At 32.5% G+C, this 10,586-nt stretch overlaps 1 protein-coding gene across 9 annotated transcripts in view; it reads left to right on the forward strand.

Moving 5' to 3' along the window:
* Window positions 1-10,586, forward strand: part of LOC121425592 (dedicator of cytokinesis protein 1-like) — a 105,807-nt gene that overhangs the window by 91,321 nt on the left and 3,900 nt on the right. For 4 of the 9 annotated variants that reach the window (XM_041621694.1, XM_041621697.1, XM_041621699.1 and 1 more), the window contains 4 exons: window positions 2,335-2,358; window positions 6,310-6,348; window positions 8,817-8,910; window positions 9,466-9,641. In XM_041621694.1, coding sequence (XP_041477628.1) covers window positions 2,335-2,358; window positions 6,310-6,348; window positions 8,817-8,910; window positions 9,466-9,641 — 333 coding nt within the window. The remainder of the gene's footprint in view (window positions 1-2,334; window positions 2,359-6,309; window positions 6,349-8,816; window positions 8,911-9,465; window positions 9,642-10,586) is intronic. The other 5 variants (XM_041621698.1, XM_041621702.1, XM_041621701.1 and 2 more) reach the window with 3 other exon arrangements.

The raw sequence follows: 10,586 nt of genomic DNA on the forward strand, positions 1-10,586 counted from the left end.
ATTGTTATAACTTGTATTTATCGACTAAATCCTTCTTTCATCTTTTCCTCCATAGAAGATAAATAATTGCAGGCTTTATGTGTATTAATATTTATTAGACATACATATCAAAGTGTTTGATAAAATACTTACCGGTAGATCAAGATCCATTAGGCATAAAAATCCTAGATTAATATATTTTTAAAAAAGTAGAGGGAAATCAAATTATATATTCTGTATTTTGTATTTTTATAAAGGAATCACTCTTCATGTGTAAATCTAGTTGCAAATTATAGAAAGAATTTGGAAGAAAATGTACAAGTGTTTCTGTCATCATCAACTACAACGTACAAGGCCACAACGTTTTTTTTTTTTAATCATATTTCCAAGGATCTACCTTATGTAAAGACAATACTCGGTGCTAGTTTTATTAACATACCTAATAATTTGACCTAAACTATTTTATATCACATAATCTAAGCATATATATTTAAGTAATCTAACATTCACAAACAAGGCATCATCTTCCCCATGGCTATTACTGGTGTACATTGTCTGTTTCAATATTGTAGGACTAAGGATGAATATTTCAAATCACTTTAATTTCATTATTTCATTTTTTTTATCTTGACTTTTTGGTGTTAATAATTTGGCTTAGCTTTATATTGATTCAAATGATACATGGCCTTTGTTGGATTTATCCTAGCTTTGTTTATAATTATAAAGAATGCTTTGGGTCTGTCCTATAAAATCCCCAAACATGACTTTTTTAAAGATTTTGTTTGAAAGCTCCTTTTGTTTGCTTTTTGAAAAAAAAATACACTAAAGACCCACACACCTGTGTATGTCAGGAATGCACCAATCTTGCACCCACTCTGTCCCTAGATTAAATGCTATTTACCAGCTCTGCACAAGCTGTACTACAAATAAAGTCACAGACAAAATTTGTATTGCACAAATTGTATTTTGCCTTAAATATGCTATGCCAATTACTCTAGCTTCAGGTTTTGTAACAAGCTTGTTATACTATCTCAAGAGTATCTAGATTTTAGATTGTTCACTATGATATTGCATCATGCCATTGTATTTCCTTTTATATGTTTGTTGATATGGACAACAACCATTTTATTATCATTGGTGATATTATTGACTTTCATTGGGTTTCGTTCATCCTTAACAACAAATTCTTCCTGGAACACTGATATTTTTACTCTCGTGTGAGAAAATTATTGTTAGTGCTTACCAGGCCCTAAATCCTCCTTCCTTTTCCCTCTTCCAAGTTGCATTGCTTCTGATAACCATCAATATTGTGTTTCTTGATAGTGTTTATTTTACCTAGCTATAGGGGCCCAATCCCTTCTGCAAGTGGCTATCCCGTTCCAGCATTGTTTTTATTTCATTCTCTGTTAATACAACTGGATAGTTCCAAAATTCCTGATATATTTGCTTCTTAAGGATTTTATTATGTTTTGGAATGATTCATGTTGGGATATTGTCTATTTTTTCAATGAGTCAATTTCTTTTAAAAACTACAAATTCAGTTGTTTTCCTTGATAATTGCATGCATAGTTAAAGCATTGTACATCTGGGATTTTGGAAGGAGAGGGTATGATTTGTTGAATTCTGATTTTACAATGGAGCATGTTCTAATCTTCTGAGTGGTATATCTTCTCTCTTTCTCTAAAAAAAAAAACAATTTTTAAAATATGAATTAACTCTTCATGCGTTACGTTCGCATTATTGCACATCCGTAGGCGTGTTTCGTTCGCATTTTTGCACAACCACACATTTCCCATAGACGTCCCCTGTCCCATTGTTTTTCGAACAATGTATAGCCTGGCGTCTTTGTATACCATACATGTGTACCGATCGATCGCGCATGCAACATTTGTTTAGCGTTCGACGGATTATCGCAGTTTACAAATTACAGAAATGTTGAGTTTTCCAAAAAAATCAATACATCCTGATCACAGCCAGGAAGTTCATTGAAAAAGGATAGGATAAAACCCTCCTCACAAACAATACCATGGCCAGTTTTATTGTTAGGAGTCTGTGACTCATGGCACGAATGTGAATGAGACCCTAAAATAATGCAACACACAGGGGGTTTACAGGTGAACGCATGAAGAGTTAATAAACATTATGGGCATGTGTGGAATTAGTGACTTCACCTTGAAACTTTTTTTTTGATCGTTTTGGTTTATTTAACTTTGAAAAGTAATTTGAATGAAAAAAAAACTTGTATTACCCAACTAGAGTTTTAAAATCACTATACAGGAGATAAAGATTTTGGATTTTTTTAAGGTATTGATTGGATATTTTTTTGTCTTGTCTTGTCTCCCTTGTCTAATATAGAACTACATGCCACTCTTCCAACAGGTACTATACTATGTGTAAATATATCACTAGTCTTTCAACTTTTGCTTGCCTGTAACCCCCTCTCATCCTCTCGGTCTGTTTGTCTTGCTGTCTTTCTCCTTGTCCTGTCCATCTATCCCTCTCTGTTTCCCTCCTCTTTTTTCATTTTCTCTTTGTCTTACTCTCTACCTGACCCCTCCCTCTTTCTGAATATCTCCTTTTCTGCCTTTTTCATCTTCTTGCTCTCTTGACCTCACTCTGCATCTCTCTTGGTATGTGTATTTCTCTCTGGACATCACTCTTTTACTAACTTTCTTTATTCCTCTCTTCCCATCCCCTGCCATATTTCTTGTGGATATTGTGTCTTGTTCTATGTTTTTCTGTAAATCTGCCCCTTGACTTTCATTCTCTTCTTCTTATTCTCTTTTATATGTTATCCCTCTTTCTTATTTTCTCTCTCTCTCTCTGCTTGCATCATGTTTTTCTGCAATGGATGGTGTAGAAGTAGTGTCTAAAATGCACTTTGAAGTATAGCAAGTGTCCTGAATGCATTTGTAAATGTAGCTGTTTTTACATTATTGCTTTATTTGGAGGAAAAATTCAAATCGTCGTCAAAATCATTATGGAATACCTGTTACAGTCACAAAAATGCCACAGACAGGTTGTGAGAAACTGTAATTGACATTTGGAGAAGTATGTGTAGTTGTTATGAAAATGAAAAAGCGCATGCAGTTTTTTTTTTTTGTATAACTATAAGATTGTAGTTGTTTGTGTATGTGTGCATGTGCATGCAACACATTTGTTGCCAAAGAAGTATTTGTCATGTAAATAAAAAAGCTTGTGTGAAAGTTTGATTCAGTTTGATTTTTTAGTGGATTTTGTGGGGATTCTCATTAACTGATGAAGCTGAGTATTTTGTTTCATCTGCGAAGCAGAAGTCAGAGATAGGTGCTGCTTTGATGACAGACTCGACAGCTTTACAGTTGTCAATATCAAAATCTTAACCTGGGGTTAAGTTTTTGAAATGTCATCTTTACTTGGAGTCATATACCGCCTCAAGCACCGATACAGTCCCAGAAATGTCCCAAGACTGTATCGGCGTCGCCTTCAGTTGCTCGGACCCAAAATAAAGTATCCTGGGATAACCACACTTTGCTATATTTCTGCGACAAACTTTTGCTCTCAACCGATAGTAATAGCACTGAGACAGTCCCTTGACTGTTACAGTCTGCCTTCAGTGTGAAGGCACACCGCTATGTACACTACCAGGATATTTTGTTAAGTTACAACAGTATTCCCCCTGAATGGGGTGTATAAAGTGGAATAGAAAAAGAAAATCTACCATTGGATTCAGGTAATTTCTGCATTGTTTTGTGTATGATGAAATGCAGGGATTTGTGATGAAAATATGGTTGCAGTGTTTCTGCATGAAAGATGCACCTATTTTATTTTATAGTGCCTTATCCCCTCCTGCATTATCTCAGCAACAAAATTCCATCCTTTTCCTGGTTTATTTGTTTTCTATGAATAACTGTGGTAAGGGAATTCATGAATCCAGTATCATCGGTTAATTCAATGACCCATTCTTTGAAACAGATGGAGTAATCTGGGGAGCATTTCATGAAAGGACTTGTCGGACGTTTTATCCGACAGTTACCATAGAAACAGTGGCTCTCAGCCAATCAAAATTAAGGAAAGATGTCAGATCTGGCAACTTGTCAGACAAAAATGTTGATGAAATGCTCCCCTGTTTCTTCTGATGCTATCTTCATAGGTAGTCTATAGGCTACTTATGAATGGGGGGGGGGATGGGGAAAAAAGATGATATCTGTCAGTGCTCTAAATTCAAACTAAAATGTACTACATTTACTGTATGTTTACAATATGAATAACAAAATTGGACATGCTAATTGCTATAGGAAAAAATAATTTATTACGCTAATTTGTAGAAGGTAATACTGTATTATCATTCACATTAAATGGGTTGCCCAAAGAAAACTAATCTAGGTAGCTTCTACTGAAAATAATTGCTCAGAAATGTCATGCTGCCTTGCAATACATATATAATTTTCTCCCTAATCTCTCTCTCTCTCTGTCTTTTTTTTCTCCTGTGCATCTTGTGGGCAAGCAATTTCTTGTGCATGCTTTGATTTACTTTTTTTTCTTTCTGTTTTTGGATTTCCAATATATATTTGTATATCCTTTAACATTTTGTTTTCATCTTGATTATTATTTTACTTCATAAATAATTTTATTTCAGGTAATTTTTATGTTAGTCTCATACATGTAAGTGTTATTGGAAATAATAAAATAGCCCTGCATTCTCTCAATACAGGATTACATGTCAAGATAATTGATAAGTCAATTGTATGATCACAAGAATGTTTATCATACTTTGTTTGTGAGAATTATTTATTTCTATAAAATATTGCTACAGGAACAGGATAATTTTAAGATGGATCAAAATTGGTTACACTTACAACTTAGTGTTTTGTTATGTTTTACAAATTATGTAACCTAAATGTATGATTGAAGTAAACATGTAGAGGTATTAAGATCATAATTCCAATGTCTTTAAATGATTATTACATTGTATTTCACATATGTGTTGTTACTATATTTGAAAGAAAATTATGATCATGTCATGATGTATGTCTTGTTTTAAGTGTAATATTATTCAATGTTAATAAATGATTTTTTCATTTTGTATGTTTTTATCATTTGTTATTTAATGATCATATCACAATGCCATGAGTCATCTTTTATTTTTAGTCATCATTTATGGCTGTCATCTTCATCATGACATTCTTCCATTATTATTGTGATCATTATCATAACATGATGCTTAAGAATGCTGGCAGAATGAATCTATATTGATTCATGATCCCTTTGCCTCTTCCATTTACCATCATCACCACCATCATCTTGATCATCATCATCGTCATCATCACCATCAGTATCATCATCATGCTATCATTATCATCATCATCGTCATCACCATCATCGTTATCATCATCATCACCATCATCATCATCATCATCATCATTATCATCATCACCATTATCATCATCACCATCATTATCATCACCATTAATATCATTATCACTATCATCACCATCATCACCATTATCATCAGTATCATTATCGTTATCATCATCATCACCATCATTATCATTATTATCACCATCATCACCATCATCATCATCACCACCATTATCATCAGACATCATCATCATCATCACCAGCTATCAATATCATCATCACCTCCATCATCACCATCATCATCATCAGTATCATCTCTGCATCATCATTACCATGACCATCATTATCATCACCACCACTACTATCACCAGTGATGATCAATGTCCATATCAACATCATAATTCCCGACTCTGCCATCATCATTTTCTTTTTTCATCATGGCCTTAATTCAATTTACCGACCATCATCTTCCTTTTTATAAATTAAGAACCTCGAAAAATAAAGCTTTGAATCCTGTAATACAAATTATCAGTTTGCTGTCCAGGGTATTTGAAAGCAAATGACAAATCATGAAGGAAAAAATAATTCAATTTTCAATTCGTTCTGTCTAATTTTTCTATACCAAATAATTTTCTCACATTTTTATATCTGAAATATAAATAACATTTCTATCTGAAATTACTTATCAAGATATGAAACTATATTTCTTTTGCCCTATTTATTTATGAATTGTTCAGAACGATCATTTTGTGCATGATTTTTTTTATAATCACAATATTTATTTTTAAGCATGTCCCTATTGTATGTGAAATAATCCATTCTAATCTTAGTGATATTTTTTGTGCAAATGTGTTTAGACCAAATGAAAATGATTAGTTGAGAATCAGATAAGGGAACTTACTGTGATAAATTAAGGTTGTTATTTATTTGATGCATGCATAAGATTACAGCCGTCTAAAAATTGTCAAATGTTTTGATGCCTTATTCCAGGGTTTTTCTCTTTGTAGACGTAGGAAGTCATCAAGCTCGGTAAATGCTTAAGAAAATACACATCATATAATCTCTTTTTTATTAGATCACTTTGATTTAGAGATTTATTTTTATTTCTTTTCAGCTATGAGTTTATCAGTTAATGTTTGAATAAAAAAAGCATTTGAGTTTTGAGTGAAATTTCTTTTCAACACTGCTCATAACATTCTGAAAGACATGGTATATAGTATGAACTAACAATGAAATTTTGATTTGGAATTAAAGTCTGCAATTACTTATAAATTCAAATTATTCAACCAATTTTGTCTTCAGCATGAAACATTCTAGCTTTTCCTTAAAGATGTATCTTTTCTATCTAAAACAAGGAATCAACTGTTTTTATAAATGTTTCTTTTTCTTGCACATTGAATGCAGATTTTTTCACCTATTTTTTTCTGTTGAAAATTTATTTCCTCCTTGGTTTTTGTTGGCTTAGAAATGTATTACCTACAGCATATACAGATATGCCTTGTTGGCCTTCATACTTATAACATAAAAATCACTGTACTTTTGTTGAAGAAAGGAAACTTGTTTTTATTCTAAAATTTATAAATCATTTCATCATTGGACATAGGTTTTATTTTGAGTGAATGGATAAAAACCATGGTTTATTCAGATTTCATGTATAATTGAGCATGTACATTGGGAAATTTCCAAATTGAATGTAACACAAAAAATGGTTGATTCATTCTTGTTTCTTTGGTTGGAAATATCAGTTCACTTTCATAGATTTATATTATCAACAGTAGAATCATTTTTAAATAAACTATGATCTCATATAAATGAACAGTCATATCAATGAATTAAGTACCCTCTGACAAAAGTTCTCAATAGTTATGATTCTTCCTCAATGGACGCACTACATTAAAACCTAATGAATACATGAAATATACAAACCTTCATGCCTTCTGTATTCTGTAGTAAAACTCTGGGATAAGAAAGTGTTGGTTGAATGCAGTCTTGGAGTACCATAACTGCACTTATTTCACTTAGTTCACTAGTGATGATAGACCCTTTTGTCATGATAGATCTTGAAACCTTGGAATTTTTTATTACTTTGGAAATAGAAAAATTATATCAGGTTAACATATTTAATAGTTCATGCTTGGAATATCATGAAACAACATTTGTGGAGTTACTATAGTATTTTTGTTTAATTTTGTGATGGGGAAAATATTTGATGTCGTGAATATGCTGGCATTGTGGGATTGAATAAACATGTTCGAAGATGCAAAGGGCTTGTTTTTCATCTGATTGAATTATCAAACATTTTATGTTTAGTTGTAGTTACTGGGCTTAACATCAAAGTAGAACATTTTTGTTCAGTAAAAGTATACAGGTTTGTGTGGGAGTGTGCTTGTGCTTTTTGTTATGCCCTTGCCTGTTCCTTTGCATGCTTTATGTCAAGCATTGAACAAAGTACACTGTCATATCCAATGATAATGTCACGTTTTGACAAATATGTATGTAATTTGCAATAATGGAATTTCTGAAGGAGTTTATGTATTTGAAGCACTCTAATAATAATTCTTATTCTAAGAATGTGAATGCTAATGTTTCAACTTGAATTTCAGAGATTATATCCACTTATAGATGATCTTTGTCTTTTAGTTAGCATTTGTGGAACGCATACATTCATGTAACTCTGAGAGTAATTGGTTAAATTCATAAAGCTAGCAGATTGCCAAAATATTTAAGTTTTTAAATTTCAATACTTTATCTTTTACAGAGAACTTGATTGAATATTGATTGCTAAAATATTTAAGTTTTTAAATTTCAATACTTTATCTTTTACAGAGAACTTGATTGAATGTTACTGCACTTTTGGATAAGATAAACTTCTTGTTATAGACAAAATTGACCCTATATGAGTTGGATTTCAGCTAATGTAATTTGAGTTAGAAAAAAAAAGAAGAAAAATTTGTTGTTTGAGTTTTGGTGGTCTTTGCTTTTAAAGGAACTTGCATGGCTTTCACCTTTGCCCTCTTTATGTGCATCAAATGCATGAATGTTCTATATGCAAATAAATTGAGATATTAATATAAACAGACAATATTCAGTCATTTCTTAGCATAATATTTGTCATGGTATAAACTTAAGTGAAGTGTCAAAGTTAACCAAAATTTTCAAAGAAATCTAATTCTCAAATTTCAACTCAACCTCAATAGCTTAAAAACCAGATTTATTTGCATATGACAATTCCCCCATGATTCTCTAACATATGAAGAAAATAAAGCAAAACATACATGTTTGTCATGTATGGAAAATAATACAAGGTGTATGTAGCTTTTCAACAATCCTTAGGAAGATGGTGGTAGGTTAGGAACAAACAGTGGATCGGAATCGTTGAAGATTACAAAGAGTAAACATGGTATCTTTCAAGAAATATTCACATTGAAGAAAAACTGATATTATATATGTACATAATATGACCTGTATTTCATGTTTTCTCTTTATGATATCATTAGCTTTCAAGTGCCAGACCATTGAGAAAGGATATGAAGAAAGCTAACCATGTTCCAATGCAGAGACCCATTAGAGCAATGACTATGCATGCAATGAGTAAGTATTAGAAAACCATTACGATATAAGAATTATGTGTGCACCACTGTAGTCCTGCAGAAATCCTATTTCATAAAGGATGTGAGATTCTCATATGGAAATACAGGAAACCAATTTTTTTTTAAGGGTATAGTAATGTATTGATTAGAAGTGTAGCCTTACCGGTGTGAATGTCTCACAACTGGGAGGTCGGGGGTTCAAACCCCGGCCGTGTCAGACCAAAAGACGTTAAAAGATGGGAGTTGCTGCTACCTTGTTTGGTATTCAATGTTTAAAGGGATAGAGCCTCGTCGATCTGGCGCTGCACAGTGGCTGCCAGGCCCACGATCAATTGGGCAAAGCAGATTTTCGGAGTACTTCATTTCATGTCTATTTCGAACAATAAATTATGGATTTTCATTTTTTTTTTCAGAACCATTATAAAGCGAATTCAAATGTACATCATGCACAAATCTCAATAGAATGAGACACCCATTGTGATAATAGACATTTGTATACCAATGGTATATCATACACATTATGTCACATATGACTTGATTATTTTGTGTTGAACAGACCAGTCATCATCCACGTCTTCTCTCCAGTCGTCAGATGGGGACAGTGACGCACCCCCTAAGTTGCCCCCAAAGCAATCCAGTGGTGATTTCAGTCAAACCGAGGTCATCGATCAGAACAACCCTCCTCCAAAACCTGCAGGGTTTCCAGTTGCTTTCACCCCCCTCAAAGATAAGGTACAGTTCATTTTATAGTTGAAGGATGTTGCCCTTCTTCACATGTGTACTAAGATGAACCATGGTTAAAAGTCTGTGACTAAGTAGGCTTACTATGAGTAACAGAATGTGATATAAATCTCCAACAATATATTGTCTATTATTTAAAAACTAGGAATGATACTTGAAACATGTAGATTTATTCACTTAAAGGGATGGTCTGGGCTAAAAGTATTTATAGCTTAATAAATAGAGTAGAATTTACTGAGCAAAATGCCGTCAATTTCATCAAAATTGGATAACAAATAACAAAGTTATTGAATTTAAAATTTTGCAATATTTTGTGAAAACAGACATCATGACTATTCATTAGGTGGGCTGATGTCACATCTCCACTTGTTCTTTCGTATTTTTTTATATGAAATTAGGTTTATTCAAATTTGTTCCTCCAAGAACTAGAAAAATTGGATTGACAACTGATTTAGTGCATTAGATATTTATTGCTGCAACTTATTTCATTATAAGGGAGACACATTATTCACACAAGTATGAAATAGTGAAAAAATTATGATTTTATGTAATAAAATAAGAAAACGGAGAGTGGAGATGTGACATCATCAGCCCACCTAATGAATATTCATGACTCTTTTCACAAAATATTGCTAAACATTAAACTTCAATAACTTAATATTTGTTATCTGATTTTGATGAAATTTTCGGCATTTTGCTCAATGAATTCTACTCTAAATATTAAAATATTAATATTTTCAGCCCGGAACATCCCTTTAACCTTTGAATTATCTCTTACAAAGCTTTGTCTTTTAATGATATTCTTTTATTATTATGGAAGTAAAAATAACCTGTGGGACACTATCTTTCATTAGAGTTACAAAGATAATTTGTAGTATGTGAAGTTTGCCATAAATCCAGAGGCAGTGTTTCATGGGATGGGCATGGCAGAGGCTA

The sequence above is a fragment of the Lytechinus variegatus genome, chromosome 12 (assembly GCF_018143015.1).
Source record: "Lytechinus variegatus isolate NC3 chromosome 12, Lvar_3.0, whole genome shotgun sequence".
NCBI lineage: Eukaryota > Metazoa > Echinodermata > Echinoidea > Temnopleuroida > Toxopneustidae > Lytechinus > Lytechinus variegatus.